General features: G+C 42.8%; 1 protein-coding gene across 2 annotated transcripts; it reads left to right on the forward strand.

The window, feature by feature from the left end:
* The first annotated feature begins 5872 nt into the window (after positions 1-5872).
* On the forward strand, positions 5873-18204 carry LOC111966778 (glycoprotein-N-acetylgalactosamine 3-beta-galactosyltransferase 1-B). Of its 2 annotated transcripts, XM_023991713.2 has the most exons (6): positions 5873-6015; positions 6127-6188; positions 6287-6382; positions 6953-7215; positions 8107-8771; positions 16763-18204. In XM_023991713.2, exons 4-6 carry the CDS (start codon positions 6987-6989, stop codon positions 17087-17089), a joined length of 1221 nt encoding a protein of 406 aa, XP_023847481.1. In that variant the 5' UTR covers positions 5873-6015; positions 6127-6188; positions 6287-6382; positions 6953-6986; the 3' UTR covers positions 17090-18204. The 2 variants fall into 2 exon arrangements, with proteins under 2 accessions (XP_023847481.1, XP_023847473.1); XM_023991705.2 differs by having other exon boundaries at positions 6127-6382.
* Positions 18205-18416: the final 212 nt, after the last annotated feature.

The following is an 18416-nucleotide window of genomic DNA, read 5'->3' on the forward strand; positions in this document are numbered from 1 at the left end:
CTAGGACCATGCGTCAGAACTACCTGGCATGATGACTCCTTGCTGTCCCCAGTCCACCTGGCCTTGCTGCTGCTCCAGTTTCAACTGTTCTGCCTGCGGCTATGGAACCCTGACCTGTTCACCGGACGTGCTACCTGTCCCAGACCTGCTGTTTTCAACTCTCTAGAGACCGCAGGAGCGGTAGAGATACTCTTAATGATCGGCTATGAAAAGCCAACTGACATTTAATCCTGAGGTGCTGACTTGCTGCACCCTCGATAACTACTGTGATTGTTATTATTTGACCATGCTGGTCATTTATGAARATTTGAACATCTTGGCCATGTTCTGTTATAATCTCCACCCGCACAGCCAGAAGAGGACTGGCCACCCTTCATAGCCTGGTTCGTCACTAGGTTTCTTCCTAGGTTTTGGCCTTTCTAGGGAGTTTTTCCTAGCCACCGTGCTTCTACACCTGCATTGCTTGCTGTTTGGGGTTTTAGGCTGGGTTTCTGTACAGCACTTTGAGATATCAGCTGATGTACGAAGGGCTATATAAATACATTTGATTTGATTTGAAAAATAGGCTGCTGACTAGGGATTTACAACCCCTTGAAAATAGCTTATAGTTGTATACGGTGAGACCTAATGTCCGATCGAAAGACAACTCTATAGATAKATTTTCAGGAAAGGAAAAACACACAGAGGTTAAGAGATAGCAAAATACACCTAGTGTGAGCACATACATAGGGAGTAGTGAGATAAGAGATCAGAGTTTAAAAAGACACACACATAGATTGTGCAGGAGAGCAACTATAGTAATTGGACAACGGTAAAAAGCGCATACATAGATCATAGAAATAGATACACCTAGAGTGAGTTCGAGCATAAGCTTAGTAACTACAAGGTTTACTAACAATGGGTAGTAAATCCTCAAAGGAGGTCCCGGAATTAACAGGAGATGAAAAATATATGCAGGGAAAAGATAAGTGGAACACCTATTTTGGCCCGAAATGGAGGAGGAAGTATGAATTTGATATGACATTTCAATATAGAAAAACTGGAAACCCAAATTAAACAAATAAATAGGGTTTGTGGGGACAAGGTAGAAGAGCAACGGACAGAAGGGCTCGACCCCGCTCGTATTTGGCTGGTTGAAGCTAGAAACAGAGCGGAGGGGGCCCAGAAAAAGGGAGCTACTAAGGAAGAAGAATTAGGTAGCCAGGAGCAGATAGAGAGGACTCCCACGTATCCCACAGAGACATCACCTAAACCATAATTATATCCCTCCCTAGCAGACCAGGGGGAGAGGGAAAATCCAGATGACGAGGTGGTGGTAATGAAACGGAGGCAGCCGCATCAGGTGCCGCCCGTCACGTTACCCCCTCCCCCATATGCTGGTCCTCAGGGAGCTGAGGGAGGAAGAGAGAGAGGAGGACAGGATTTAGCAAACTTATTGAAAAAGTGGATACAGGTGGAGAATGTCAAGGAAAGTGGATTGAAGCAATCAGAAGAAAGGGGGAGATAGATGCTTTAACTGTAACAAACCGGGTCATTTTGCTAGAGATTGTGAGGCACTGTGTAAACACTGCACTAAAGTAGGCCACAATCACCAAGACTGTAAAAAGAGCAAGCAGGTTGAGTCAGAGCATCTGACCGTAACTATCGGGGTAATTCTAAACAAACATAAAGGAGGCCTTAAGGGGAAGGGACCTAAGAGAGAAGGGAAAAATGGACAGGATCAGATGATACAAAATGTTTCAATTTTGGGAGTGTAAGGCTCCCTGCAAACATTGTGACCGAGTAGGACCCAACCACCGAAATTGTAATTCAACTAAGGGGAAGGTCAGGCGCGACAATCGGGAGAGAAGGAGAGAGACAGGGACAACGAGAGCGAGATTAATGAGAATCCTCGCTGGGGAAACACTTGGACCTTTAGATTAGGGCTATTTTCTAGGAATTGTCTCGGTGCCGGAGTTTACGACTACAGAGAATTATAGTCGTAAATTATAATAATAGTGTTATTTGCGCCTCCATCTTTTCAATAGTGCTGTTGGTCCAGGGGTTCTTGCCTACAACGCGGGAGACTCGGGTTCGTATCTCAGCCTATGCACCGATAGACTAAAAATCATTATGATTGTAATTCAACTATTTATAGGTTTTGCCTGGAAAGAGTGTTAGTGTTTGGGGGCAGTTTAAGATATAAACTGAACGTTTCAATAGCTTCTTTTTTTTGCATTGTTGTTTTTTCTTTTTCTCATGAGTTCATTTTCTGGGGGTGGGAAATGGAATCAATTTTATTTGTTCTCTTTTCCCCCCCTTTTTTCTTGGGGGGGGGGGGGGGGGGGGTGGTTGTGGGGTGGGGGGGGGGGGGGGGGGGGGGGGGGGGGGGGTGGTCTGGTCGTTGACTCCTCGTCTGTCCGCTCATCCACTGTCCCCTCATCACCGGTCAAAATCTCATCAAGAGTCTTCAGCTCCTCTGATATCTGCTCCACTTTACGTTTCGTGTCCGCTGAACATGAGAGCGGAGGGTCCCCGTCGGGGATCTGTCGACGTGCCCTTGAGCAGGGCGTTGACCTGGATGCTTCTGTGTGTCGCTCCGAATGGGAGTCTGTTGGATGACTGGTGTGGTGTAATTGTTGAGCAGCTTCACTACAAGTATATTGTATGTTTTGGATATTCAATAAAAAAATATATTAAAAAAATCCATATTAATGCCCATGATTTTGGAATGAGATGTTCGACGAGCAGGTGTCCACATACTTTTGATCATGTAGTGAATATGTTGAAAGATATCTGTAAGGACATTTTCTCCATTAATTGGGTTCAAAGAGTCCTATCTAAACCAAGATAAGCAATTGAAATAGTTAAGCAGTTCAACATTTTGGAAGAAGTCTAAGTAATATGAGTAAATGTGTGAGCTATTATTTTGATCTTCCCTTGATGTCTCTCAGACAGGGGGAACAGATGAAGTTTACAAGGAGCAAAAGAGACATCAGGAGTTGGAAAACAACTACAGACTTGTATGGGGAGAGAGACCAGAAGAGGCCCAGTACACCAGTACTGCACCGGACTCAGACGATGTGGAGTTGAGCTCTGGGGAGACGTTTACTCGCATCGTGGGAACCAAGCACCTGTGGAGGCTAGGAGCGGGAGTGTCCCTCACCCCTGTCAGAACTCTGAACTCACTGCTAAGTCTCAGCTGCCCCTTGGGCCCCACTGGAAGCACCAGTGTCCACAATTACACATGTTCCCACACATAGAAATGTGTTCTCCCTATCAGTCACCCTTATGTGCCTTGCACAAACCAATCCAAATGTCTCAGCTGTGGTGGTGTAATGGTGTCAGGTTTTGTTTTCTCTCCTCAATGTGATGGCTGAAAAGGGGCATTATTTCAATGTCTGTTGCTATGTTGGGTTGAGAGGAGGGTGGGAAAAACACCATGGACTTGGCAATTTGCACCTGTGAAAATGTATCTAAGGCTTGGACTGAATGGGGTTTAACTTGACATTTCTACAGAAGTATGATGCCCTCTCCTTGTGTATCCACACAGCAGTTCTTATAACTATGCCACTGTGTTTTTATCTGCTGCTCTACAGTGTGAGGAAATGATCTCCGGGAGTGATGCAATGGAGGAATTCACCTGGTATTTACACTTGGCGTCACAAAATTATACAGTATGTTTGCAAAAGGAGGATTCTGTTCACCAGTTATCTTTTATTGTTTAGAAATTCTACATTTATTTAAAAAGAATGCAGATTCGGAAACCTGAAAAAGAGTGAGAACCACATGCTGTTGTGGTTTAGAGGTTGAACCACAGTTTGAATATTTAAATGAGATCCAGTGTAATTTAGTGAAGCTTATACAACTCTTTAATTGTTCATTGTAGAATTGACATGCTTGATGAAACATTCATCATATTCCATATACATTTTGTAGCACTTTAAAAGTTGAGAAATGGTTCTGGAAAGTTGTACATTTTGTCAACTGTCATGAATGTTCAAAACTGTTATTTTATGTTTAAGATTTTTTTGGTTTGATGCCATGTACAGCAAACCCAAAAATACTTAACCTATTTTCATTTGAGAAGTTATTTCTCAGAAATAGTGATTGGAGCTCAGCTGTTCCTGTCAACAAAATGTTTTAGTTTTTTTGGCGCAAAGGTTTCCTCAGTGATAAATACATGCCATTTAGCCGACAATTTTATCCAAAGTGACAGTCAGGCGTGCATACATTTTACATATAGGTAGTCCCGGTGATCAAACCCACAACCCTGGTGTTACAAGCGCCATGCTCAAACAACTGAGCTAGAAAAGGCTTAACGTGTGTATATATTGTGAATAATTGTAGCACTTTAAAATCTGTAAATAATTTAGCTTGCACATGTGAGGGGATCATTTTTATATTTAGTTAAGATCATTATACGCACACTTCCTTGTTGAGGGGTGTTATTGTCAAACAGATCCAATTTTGTTACATTTTAAATTCACCAGATGAACACCCTCCCTAAAAGTCTGAGCTGCATTGTAAAGTCTTTGTATATTCATACCTTGCAAATTTAAAATAAAGACCATTATAAAATACTTGGGCAAGATATGCCACAGTGTTTAATGATGTTTTGAGGAATTCTCTCAGTAGTTTCAAGTGATAGGCCTATATGAAGTTTGAGGAAACTACTTATTTTTCTGTCAACAACCCTAACACCACCCTCACATTGAAGTCAATCGTTTGTGGAAGCTATCATAAAGAAAATCGACTGCCATAGTGCAGGCAGTGTAGTGAATAGAAAAATGCCATTCGTTCAAGTGAACAAAAATGTTTTGAAGACCATCATGATACCAATAACTGCTTCTAATACACCAGATGTGTGTCCTTGAACTGATTATTTGAAAATTGCACACAGAAGTTATGGGGCACAGAAGGATAATTTAGCTCACGAGTGGCGCAGCGGTCTAAGGCACTGCATCTCAGTGCTAGAGGCATCACTACAGACTCTGGTTTGATTCCAGGCTGTATCACATCTGGCTGTGATTGGGAGTCCCATAGGGCGGAGCTCAATTGGCCCAGTGTCGTTAGAGTTTGGTCGGGGTAGGCCATCATTGTAAATAAGAATTTGTTCTTAACTGACTTACCTAGTAAAATAAATACAAAAAGTTGCTAATGGCAGTCTGCAGTTCCCCATTCGGCCTTCAACTTGAGTTATTCAATGAGAGGAGGCAGCACTGAGTTAGCCTGCAACGTTCCCCTGCTCAGACGTTGCATGCATCAACCTATGGTTGCGTGCCACGTCAGCGACTGACAGATTGCTATAACATATGTGATTAGCTGATACTTAAAATACTTAGCCAGGCGTTGTAAGATCTGGTATACGTCATCAATGCCTGAGCAGAGGATCGTGCCCTGAGTCTTCACATAGTAATGAATGGTGTCACCTGATCGATGGCTTTGTCTGGTCATTGGGCTAGTTCGTTTTGAGTGGAGTTTATACAGAGCGTTGGACTAGTAACCGAAAGGTTGCAAGTTCAAATCCCCGAGCTGACAAGGTACAAATCTGTCGTTCTGCCCCTGAACAGGCAGTTAACCCACTGTTCCTAGGCCGTCATTGAAAATAAGAATTTGTTCTTAACTGACTTGCCTAGTTAAATAAAGGCATAAAAATTAAGAATTAAAGTGTAATCTCCACTCACCCGGGGCAACGGGCCATGCAAAACGAACTTGCCCACTGTTTTTTGCTAGAGCACTAGCACCCGAATAGTGCTCTGGTGCCACCCAATGATTGGTTGTGCCTGATCCGTGTACATGCAATGATCCAATAGAAACTTAACAGTATTTAAAGGGCGGGGACTAAGGCAAGACAAGGCAAACGATTAAGCAATCAATGACTTCAGATACATGTTGTGGGCCTGCGCATTAGAAACTAATGTTGGCGTTTCCTGTAAATGCAACACAGCCACCGTAAAGAAGCGTTTTACACGTTATTTTATACCTCAATAAAATCATACTGCTTTTTACATCGAAGTTGAGCCTGTGGATAAGGTAGTTTATTTTTGACATAATATGAAAGACAACGGATACTCTTAGAAAATCAGTATTGGTTTCGGATGACAGTTGGAATTGATGTCTCTTTTCGCTTTTTCTAATCCATAGATGGCTGGCTGATAAGGATGACATGAGATGCGGCTAGCTACCAAACCCACAGAGCTAGCTAGGTAAAGAATATTCCAAGACATGACTGATGACTAATCCCTTCAACGCCAAGTGGTAACGTTATTTGTTTTTGACGAGATGGTGTTTTACTCGTAAGCAGATGGTTCTCTAACATGACATGCGCCACAGTTTCCCCACTTTTCAACTGGACCCAAGAGAGGGACTTTTCTGCAATGGTGTTCAAGTAACGTTAGTGGTAAGGGCCTGCTAACCACCAATTTCTCTTTTGACATTTCCGCCAGACGTATTGTTACTAGCCAACAGTCTAACCCTGCCACACTTTGTTTGGTAGCTAACAAAGTGTGGCAAGGTCAGCTATGTAGCTAGCGTAGGTGTATTTTATTTGAGATCACAGATCTAAAATGTATTGGCATGCTGTTTACATTATCATATAACTAGCTATAATGAAAGTCGTCAGCTAAATGAACTAATGATGAGTTCTCTCTACTCCAATAATGTACACACCATATACTAATCCCCCACCCATTTCTTTGCATAGTGCCCAGCATGGATGGCATTCATTTGTACATGCCTGTCAAACAGTGGAGGTTTCCCAAACGTGCACCTAACATTACACAGCTGATTCAAATAATCAAAGTTTGATGAGTTCATTATTTGAATCAGATGTGTAGTGCTAGGGCAAAAATCTAAATGTACATCCAGAGGGAGAGGGAGGGGGCAAGGACAGAGTTTGGGAAACCCAGCTCTAAGTTAAGACTACCCTTCTTGGCCCTGCCTCTCTTGTTTGTCTTGACTCTTGAAATAGGGATTCAGCTTGAGGCACATTGTTTGAGTTCGTCATGAAGACGCTGGGCTCGCGCTGTGCCTTCCTCATAGGCTTCCTGGTGGGGACCTGTACGCTCTATGTGTTCCTACGTCAGGTGTGGTTCGAGAGGACCTTCTCCACACGTTCTCAGCCCGATGGCCTGGAGAAGACAGCGGCTCAGCTACGTGAGCTGGAGGAGGACAGCAAGAACTGGAAGAAGGAGAGGTCGGCTCTCTTCAACCTCAACCACCCCCACCACAAAGGTACAGTGCCAGAAGGAGATTGTAGTTTTAACAGCCAGGGGTCAACACTAAGCTTGACATGATTGTATGTATCTTCTGATCTTGACAGATTTCAAATAGAGCCACTGAGCCGGTAACGTTACATACATTTATGGATGAGATCTCAAATATAAATGCATTTATAAAGAGTCATGACTCATGTACTTCCTTATGTGCTTAGCACATCCTTATCTGTTAAGCATGTGYTTCTCTTACCAAGTCTATCTTGATAATGAATCGGATGGTCTCCAGTGTTATTTAAAACTTCAGTATTTAATGGTTGTTGAGGCTGTGAAGTGGATGGTAGTTCCTGGTTATCTGGTAAATCAGTTAACGGAAGCCACCTTTGTTCCAAAGAGGGTTAGGGTTTAAGAAGTAAATATGACCATCATGGGTTGCTTTCCACATTTTACTACTGTATAGGCCTATGTTCTGTTTGTGCACTCTTCTAGAAACCACAGTGTGAATGTGGTAATGTAAAAATCGTGACTCATTACCATTTAATCATATGTACATATTTACAATGGTTCAGGGCAATGTTAATAGTTTTGCCTTTGTCTTCTTAGAATAAACATTAGCAGTTCCTTCTTGTGCAGACACATCAGTCTACTGTATTTATCTTCATACAGAGTGCAACAGTAACCTAATTGGTCATTAGATCATGCTGTGTCTTTAACCGGTATTTCCATATCCCTAAATACGCTTTAAATGGATAAAAAGGCATTTATCATCCATGTTATTTAGAACAATGGGGTCTTTGTTTCTGTGCAGTTGGATCTGAAGACATGCAGACTGATGGATAATGAACTTCAATAATCAAGTGCAAAAAAGTAAATGTCCTTCTTAACCCCCCCCCCCCCCCCCCCCCCCCAGGTCAGGACAGCCACATGGCAGACGAGCTGTACAAGAAGGTGCGCATCCTTTGCTGGGTGATGACAGGGCCCAACAACCTGCAGAAGAAGGCCCGCCACGTAAAGAACACCTGGAGCCGCCACTGTAACGTGGTGGTGTTCATGAGCTCTGTGGACGACCCTGACTTCCCCACTGTGGGGCTGGGCACCAAGGAAGGCCGCGACCAGCTCTACTGGAAGACCATCCGGGCCTTCCACTACGCCCTGGAGAATCATGGAGACGAGGCCGACTGGTTCCTTAAGGCTGACGACGACACCTACGTTGTCGTGGACAACCTGCGCTGGGTGCTGGCCAACCACACGCCAGAGGAGCCCATCTACTTTGGACGCAGGTTTAAGCCCTACACCAAGCAGGGCTACATGAGTGGCGGGGCAGGCTACGTGCTGAGCAAAGAGGCCCTTAAGAGGTTTGTGGATGGCTTTAAGACCAAGGTGTGCACCCACACCACCCACGTGGAGGACCTGGCCATGGGCCAGTGCATGGAGAAGGTGGGGGTGGTGGCCGGGGACGCCAGAGACACCAACCTCAGGGAGACCTTCCACCCCTTTGTCCCTGAGCAGCACCTCACCTCRAAGTTCCCCAAGAGCTTCTGGTACTGGAGCTACTGCTACTATCCCATCTCAGAGGTAAGTACCTGGAGGCTGTTGTTGGGCTGAATAAGTAAGTTAGAGGCTTAGATGTGATTTAGTTCAATACGAGGCAATATGCATTTATTTACAGTAACATTTGGACTTGCCATTTGTCCAGCAACTCCATGGGTCAAAACCATCGGATATTGTAGCTCTATAACACTCAAGAAGTCATAAAAAAACTGTTAGTTTAAAAAATCCCATAAAAAGACTTAAAACAACACAATATTTACAATTGTACAGGAGCTCTCTACCTAGGCTTCCTTGTGGCGCCATGGCAACCATGGAACCCCAAAGTATAATAGAATGAAATAGCTGRGAGGAAATAGAATGAATAGAACGGGCTTAGAACCTCTAACCCTGGAATTGTGACAGTAATGTTATGCAATAATTTCCATGGTAATGTAAAATGATAACTGATGTGGCTCATGCAATTGAATGTATTTTTTTGTAATGTCAGTTGAATCAATAAATCATAGGACATATTTTACTTCCTGCTTTGCTCCTCTGGGTACACTCGCAATGGCCGCCAGTCCACCCATTATGCCATCATTGACTTGAATTGCGATGCCCATTCTATTCATTCGATTTTAATGTAATTGTATTGCTTTTTATGCTGCAGTCTTTCTTGTGTATGTAAAGTGACTTTGGGTGTCGCGAAAAGCACTTAAAATACAAATGTATTATTTCTAAGGCAACACATGCAGTTAGGAGTGAAGAAAATGTGTGTATGTGTATATGTTGAGCTATTCGAACTGTTATTATGGTAACCGTAGTCATTTGGCTGGCCTATTAGTCATCCAGTCTACCACTGTGACGTCATGGAATATTTACTGAATAGACCTAGTCTAAGATGACACACGATATGTCCTAGTGAAACCAGTTTCGCCAGTGCTGCTGCTATCCCTGCTAATGTGGCCAGTTAATAAGGTGGGTAAAGCCTTTTTAAGGCTAATTATCATTCACCTTAGCTTTATCATGATACAAACATGTAAAGCAACTCCTGCTGAGTTGGGATTTGATATGGTTTAAAAAGCATCCAGTTGGGCCTCCTGAGGTGCTCAGCGGTCTAAGGCACTGCATTGCAGTGCTAGAGGCAGCATTACAGACCTGGGTTCGATCCAGGAGTCCCATAGGGCATGTGTTAAGAAGTGCAGTTTGGCGGGTCATGTTTCGGAGGACACAACTCGACCTTCACATCCGGAGCCTGTCGGGGAGTTGTTGCGATGAGACAAGATTCTAATTGGGGAGAAAAAGGGGTTAAAAAAATAATAAGTACAAAATAACTACCAGTTATTCCTTGTTTTGCCATGTGTAGGCTATTCATTGTCAGTAGGATCTGACTATGACTGTGGTTGCTATAGTACTGTACCTGGTTTTCTGTACAGCATTTCATGAGATTTCCTTATTGACCCAAGACAGAACTGGAACAGGTTGAAAGGGAAGAGGGAAGGACAAGGGACTAATTGTGTTCCCAGATAAGTGTGTAATTTGAGGGCGTACAATCACTGCCCAGAGTGGGTGTAAATGCGCTTTAGTGATGCAATTTCACTTCCTCATGTTATAAAATACATTTACTAAGACAAATTATGATTCTTCATGTTCTGGATTGTTCAGTGGGGTCTTTCTCTAACATTTATATTCAAAAAATCGGATTTCCTAACCTAATACATCTGATAATAAACACGGTGCTCTGTTGACAGAGCAGTGCCGCTTCCTGCAGAGACTTAGGTGATTTTTTGTTGTTGTGGTCATCTGTAAAGTTATTTCCGCGGTATGCGAAATTTAACCTGACACGGGCAGAATTACACTGAACAAAAATATGAACGCAACATGTAAGGTGTTTGTCCCATATTTCATAAGATTCAATAAAAGAGCAGAAAAATGTTCCATATGCCAAAAAAGCTTATTTCTCTCAAATTTTGTGAACAAATAGTTTATCGCTGTTAAAATCAAATTTTATTAGTCACATGCGCCAAATACAACAGCTGTAGGTAGACCTTACAGTGAAATGCTGAATACAACAGGTGTAGGTAGACCTTACAGTGAAATGCTGAATACAACAGGTGTAGGTAGACCTTTACAGTGAAATGCTGGAATACAACAGGTCGTGGAAGGTAGACCTTACAGGAAATGCTGAATACAACAGGTGTAGGTAGACCTAACAGTGAAATGCTTACATACGAGCCCCCAACCAACAATGCAGGTAAAAGAAAATACAGACAAGAATAAGAGAAAAGTAATTTAAAAGAGCAGCAGTAAAACAACAATATTGACATTATATACAGGGGAGTACCGGTACCCTGTACCGAGTCAGTGTGTGGGCACCGGTTAGTTGAGGTAGTATGTACAGTTGAGTCGGATGTTTACATGCATCTTAGCCAAATACATTTAAACTCAGTTTTTCACAATTCCTGATATTTAATCCGAGTAAAAATTCCCTGTCTTAGGTCAGTTAGGATCACCACTTTATTTTAAGAATGTGAAATGTCAGAATAAGTTATTTTAGCTTTTATTTCTTTTATCACATTCCCAGTGGGTCAGAAGTTTACATACTCAATTAGTATTTGGTAGCATTGCCTTTAAATTGTTTAACTTGGGTCAAATGTTTCGGTTAGCCTTCCACAAGCTTCCCACAATAAATTGGGTGAATTTTGTCCCATTCCTCCTGARAGAGCTGGTGTAACTGAGTCAGGTTTGTAGGCCTCCTTGCTCGCACACGCTTTTTCAGTTCTGCCCACAAATGTTCTATCGGATTGAGGTCAGGGCTTTGTGATGGCCACTCAAATACCTTGACTTTGTTGTCCGTAAGCCATTTTGCCACAACTTTGGAAGTWTGCTTGGGGTCATTGTCCATTTGGAAGATCCATTTGCGACCAAGCTTTAACTTCCTGACTGATGTCTTGAGATGTTGCTTCAATATATCCACATAATTGTACTGCCTCATGATTCCATCTCTTTTGTGAAGTGCACCAGTCCCTCCTGCAGCAAAACACCCCAACACCACGATGCTGCCACCCCCATGCTTCACGGTTGGGATGGTGTTCTTCGGCTTGCAAGCTTCCCCTTTTTTCCTCCAAACATAACAATGGTCATTATGGCCAAACAGTTCTATTTTTCTTTCATCAGACCAGAGGACATTTCTCCAAAAAGTACAATCTTTGTTGCAAACTGTAGTCTGGCTTTTTATGGCGGTTTTGGAGCAGTGGATTCTTCCTTGCAGAGCGGCCTTTCGGGTTATGTCGATTATAGGACTTGTTTTACTCTGGATATAGATACTTTTGTACCTGTTTCCTCCAGCATCTTCACAAGGATTTGCTGTTCTGGGATTGATTTGCACTTTTTGCACCAAAGGACGTTCATCTCTAGGAGACAGAACGCGTCTCCTTCCTGAGCGGTATGACGGCTGCGTGGTCCCATGGTGTTTATACTTGCATACTATTGTTTGTACAGCTGAACGTGGTACCTTCAGGCGTTTGGAAATTGCTCCCAAGGATAAACCAGACTTGAGGAGGTCTACAATTTTTTTTCTGAGGTCTTGGCTGATTTCTTTAGATTTTCCCATGATGTCAAGCAAAGAAGCACTGAGTTTGAAGGTAGGCCTTGAAATACATCCACAGGTACACCTCCAATTGACTTAGGCTACTTTACATAATTTATCAGAAGCTTCTAAAGGCATGACATAATTTTCGGGAATTTTCCAAGCTGTTTAAAGGCACAGTCACCTTAGTGTATGTAAACTTCTGACCCACTGGAATTGTGATGGTGTGTTGGGGTTCGTTTCCTTGTCAATCACTGGCTCATTGGTGAAATTAGCATTATGACTATCTTTAATTTAAATCATTCAAAAACCTTTTATTAATGCAATTGCTGACAGAATTTGACAACAGGAACATAAAACGTATGTTCTGCAAAATAGTCAAAGGTTCAAGTTATTTTAATAAACCTGAAGTCCAGCCTTAGTGATGTCACTGCCTACATCATTACCTTCTACTCATGAGACCAAGCCGATGCATCCACAGCTACACAAACATAAAGTTTCAGTGTTAACTAAAAGCTTAGCAGTTAATTGTCCACTCCCCAATTTTGATTGATAGTGGAATGTCTGACTAGTCTCATCTCTTACACTCCCTGGGGAGTTCTGTGTCTGCATCTATTATCTTTTAGGCTCTTCTCACAGACACCCTGAGCTCACACGTTTCTCAGACAGTTTCTTTATAAGAGGCAGAGACTAGAAAAGTACTGTGGAACAATATTAAAACTCATAATGTGTATATATATTGTTAATTTGTAGTCTAGGACCCTATATATGTAAGGAGGGAGGGGTCTTATAACCCCTCCCCTGATTAATATGACAAGCATAATCAATTATTATAATACATGAAACATTTTGTACAGCCCCTATCATGACCCCTAGGTGAACCCCTGACAAGTGAAATAATCTGTCTGTAAACAAACAATTGTATGAAAAATGACTTGTGTCATGCTCAAAGTAGGTGTCCTAACCGACTTGCCAAAACTATAGTTTGTTAACAAGAAATTTGGGGAGTGGTTGAAAAACCTAAGTGTATGTCAACTTCCTACTTCAATTGTACATGTAGGTAGAGTTATTGAAGTGACTGCATAGATGACGACAATGGAGAGTAGCAGTGGGGGGAGGGGGGGTGCAAATAGTCAGGGTAGCCATTTCATCAATGTTCAGGAGTCTTATGGCTTGGGGTAGAAGCTGTTAAGAAGCCTCTTGGAGCTAGACTTGGCACTGGTGCCGCTTGCCATGCGGTAGCAGAGAGAACAGTCAATGACTAGGATGGCTGGAGTGTCTTACCATTTTTATGGCCTTCCTCTGACACTGCCTGGTATAGAGTTACTGGATGGCAGGAAGCTTGTCCCCAGTGATGTACTAGGCTGTTTGCACTACCCTCTGTAGTGRCTTGCGGCCGAGCAGTTGCCATACCAGGCAGTAATGCAACCAGTCAGGATCTGTTAGTAAGCATTTCTCCTTTGCCAAGATAATCCATCCACCTGACAGATGTGGCATATCAAGAAGCTGAACAAACAGTGTAATCATTACACAGGTGCACATTGTGCTGGGGACAATAAAAGGCCACTATAAAATGTGCAGTTTTGTCACACAACACAATGCCACAGATGTCTCAAGTTGAGGGAGCCTGCAATTGGCATGTTGACTGCTGGAATGTACACCAGAGCTGTTGCCAGAGATTTTAATATACATTTCTCTACCAACTTCGTTTTATAGAATTTGGCAGTACGTCCAAAGTCCTCACAACCGCAGAACACGTGTAACCACACCAGCTCAGGACCTCCACATCCAGTTTCTTCACCTGTGGAACTGTCTGAGACCAGCCACCCGGACAGCTGATGAAACTGTGGGTTTGCACAACCGAAGAATTTCTGCACAAACTGTCAGAAACCGTCTCAGGGAAGCTCACCTGCGTGCATGTTGTCCTCACCAGGGTCTTGACCTGACTGCAGTTCGGTATCGTAACCAACTTCAGTGGGCCACTGGCACGCTGGAGAATCCCGGTTTCGACTGTACAGGTCCGATGGCAGACAGCATGTATTGTCGTGTGGGCAAGCAGTTTGCTGATGTCAACGTTGTGAACAGAGTGCCCCGTGGTGCTAGGGTTATGGTATGGGCAGGCATAAGCTACGGACAACAAACACAATTGCATTTTATTGATGGCAATTAGAATGCGCAGCGATACTGTGACGAGATCCTGAGACCTATTGTCGTGCCGTTCATCCGCCACAATTCCTAGAAGCTGAAAATGTCCCAGTTCTTCAATGGTCTGCATGCTCACTAGACATGTCACTTATTGAGCATGTTTTGGATGCTCTGGATCAACATATTCCAGTTCCTGACAATATCCAGTAACTTTGCACAGAGTGGGACAACATTCCAAAAGCCTGATCAACTATGCGAAGGTGATTTGTCCAAATGGTGGTAACCTGTCAATATCTGGTGTTCTGATCCACGCCCCTACTTTGTTTTAAGGTGTCTGTGACCTACAGGTATACAGTGCATTCAGTAAGTATTTAGACCCCTTCACTTTTTTTCACATTTTGTTACGCTACAACCTTATTCTAAAATCATCAATATACACACAATACCCCATAATGACAAAGCAGAAATATGTTTTTAGAAATGTTTGCAAATGTATACATTTTTTTAATTTTATTTACATAAGTATTCAGATCCTTTGCTATGAGACTTGAAATTGAGCTCGGGTGCATCTCTTCTTTTGATCATCCTTGATGTTTCTACAACTTGATTGGAGTCCACCTGTGATAAATTCAATTGATTGGACATGATTTTGAAAGGCACACACTTGTCTAAGGTCCCACAGTTGACAGTGCATGTCAGAGCAAAAACGAAGCCATGAGGTCAAAGGAATTGTCCATAAAGCTCAGAGACAGGATTGTGTCAAGGCACAGATCTGGGAAAGGGTACCAAAAATGTCTGCAGCATTGAAGGTCCCCAAGAACACAGTGGCTTCCATCATTCGTCATTGGAAGAAGTTTGGAGACACCAAGACTCTTCCTGGAGCTGGCTGCCTGGCCAAACTGAGCAATCGGGGGAGAAGGGCTTTGGTCAGGCAGGTAACCAAGAACCCGTTGGTCACTCTGACAGAGCTCCAGAGTTCCATCTCTGCAGCACTCCACCAATCAGGCCTTTATGGTAGAGTGGCCAGATGGAAGCCACTCCTCAGTAAAAGGCACAACAGCCTGCTTGGAGTTTGCCAACAGGCACCTAAAGGACCCCCAGACCATAAGAAACAAGATTCTGCGGTCTGATGAAACCAATACTGAACTCTTTGGCCTGAATGCCAAGTGTCCCYTCTGGAGGAGACCAGGCACCACTCATCACCTGGCCAGTACCATCCCTACGGGTGAAGGATGGTGGTGGCAGCTCTGGGGATGTTTTTCAGCTGCAGGGACTAGGAGGCTAGTTAGGATAAATACATTTGCAAAAATGTCTAAATACCTGTTTTTGCTTTGTCATTATGGGGTTTTGTGTATAGATTGAAGAGGGGGGGGGGGGACTATTTAGAATAAGGCTGTAACGTAACAAAATGTGATGGGGTCTGAATACTTTCCAAATGCACTGTATAGCTGTATTCCCAGTAGTGAATCCATAGATTAGGCCCTAAGGTAATCTGTCCATTGAAATAAATGCATTATTTGAACTGTAACTCAGTAACAGCTTTTCAATTGTTGCATTTATATTTTTGTTCAGTTTAAATGTAAAATGCTTTGGAAAAATAAAAAGCTTGCGGTATGCTCTGACTTTTCAGAGATGCTTGTTTTTCTGAGAAATCTTTGGGGGGGGAACAGGAATTTCTCATTAATATGATAAGCTTATACTAAAACATGAAAATATGTCTTGTCTCAATCGCACAGCATCCAGCCWAGCTGACGCAATACTATTTTCCTGAATTTTAAAAAATAAAATAAAAATGGACCACTTTTCTGGCCTACATGGATTTAGTCTCCTTAAACTTGGCCATTCTACAAGGGTAAAAACTCCAATAAATGTTGAACGAATTATGATAAACACATGAGGTCTGTCTCTTATACACATCTAGATGTGTATAAGAGACAGCCATTCTACAAGGGTAAAAACTCCAATAAATGTTGAACGAATTATGATAAACACATGAGGTTTGGACCCTTTGGTTTTCTTAGTAGTATCTTAACAATTATTTTTATCCATTGGTCAAAAGATCCATTTTTGATTGAACACTATAATTTAGCTCCTTGCACGGTCACACTGTTTTTGACTTACTGACATGATACGACTACTACATTTTAGTTTTACTACTAAATTGTTAGATGAATCATTGTCCCCTGTCCAGTTTGTTGTTGTAATGCTAAACTGAGCCTTGGGCCTCCCTCACTGTCTGTACCCCCTCCCTTTTGCTTTCCCCATCCTGGCTCTAACCCTGGTCTTCTGTACTGTCCCGTAGGGGCCAAATTGCTGCTCGGACCTGTCTGTGTCTTTCCACTATGTGGACGCGTCTCTCATGTACCTGTTGGAGTACTACACCTACCACCTGCGTGCCTTTGGCTACAGGTACCGCTACCAGCCCCCGGCCCCCCTGGGCTACAAGAATGAGGCATGGGACAGGTCAGAGGGTGGACACTCGTACWCCAAAGAGCAGCCGGCCATCCAGAGGGGGCCACTGGCGAGGGTGGAGAGTCCGTCCAGGACAGACAGGAAACAGGAAGTGATGCCTCCTGCTGCAGCAGGGGAGAAAGACCCGCCTGCTGCGGCACAGGATGACAAGCAGTAGCAGCCTTGTGTATCTGAGAGCGAGGTGTGTTAATGGTTGCTTTTGAGCGTGCATGTGTGCAGATGCATCTGTATGGATGCACCTGCACACATTTTTACAGAAGTGAAAAGACTCAACTGTGGTGCCTCCCAAAGAAGTGTGCTGTTGTGAAGGATTGTGTCAGTGGTGAAGAATGTGTGATGCTGTTGGTTGGGTTGTCACTGGCACCAACCCATCCCTTTTTTATTTTTTTGTGTAAAAAAAAAAAAGAAGTTTACCACACAGCCTCCATGTTGAAATGTCAACAGCCCTTCAATTTTTTAAGATATTTAACATGATTGTTTTAATTCCCTCAGTTCTTGGACCACTCTTAAGGCATCATCAAATAATTAAAGTATGACTTGGTGAGTGGTCCTGGGCCATTGTTACTGTAGGAGATTCCTGCTGGACTGGTTCATCTTGCTACTCCCCACTGTAACRAGTTTGACCACTCCTCACTTTAACATTGAGCTAACTAGATTTAACAGAAAGGATTTTGGATCAGRGTCTCCTACCCTAATCAACCTAAGCTACTAGGGGTTGAAAACCAAACTTGGTCTTAGATTTGTGTTTTATTTATACCTGTATAAAGTATTGTCTGTAATAAGAAGACCAGCAGGTATTTCAGACATACTGTTGGAGAGTGGTAACGAGAGAGAGAGAGAGAGGGTCACTTTAAACCTGGGAGACTCTCAATCAGTCCCAGTAGCTTGTGCCTTGTGAAGCATGATTGTGTGCAACGTAAGTTGCACATTTTGAAACTGCACTATGACTAAAAACAAGACGGACATGTCGCTGTGCATGTTCAGTTAGCCGATCTCTAGAGAACAGTTTTTGCACCCTGTTTGATTGGATAATATTGTGTTTATTTGTTTGATGGTTAGGATGATTCAAGAGTTTTTAGGGGAGGGTTTTCTGGGAAATGACTGGGTGGGGATGTTTGGTGTGTGTGATGTCATTAGCTGATGTCGRTGCCTGATTTTGTTTTCACTTTTATGAATCTTCATTGTATTATATGATACCATATTCTGTATGKTTTTACAGTATATTATACTTTTTGAGCAAAGTGACTCATTGATCACCTCAAACCAAACTCACAGGGTGTCTTGTCTTTTAATCTTCAGTTCAAATGGGACTTATGTCTATAGCCCTGTATTTCACTGGTTGATGTCTGTTTTATAGACATGAGTTAACTTAACATCCTGTACGTGGTGCTGTATATTYGTCAGACACCATTTTCACAAACAGAGGGGCTGTATAGGTGTATTGACATTTGTCACCTGACAGCCTGCATGTACAGCCATTGTAA

This window comes from Salvelinus sp. IW2-2015, linkage group LG1 (genome assembly GCF_002910315.2).
Source record: "Salvelinus sp. IW2-2015 linkage group LG1, ASM291031v2, whole genome shotgun sequence".
Taxonomy (NCBI): Eukaryota; Metazoa; Chordata; class Actinopteri; order Salmoniformes; family Salmonidae; genus Salvelinus; species Salvelinus sp. IW2-2015.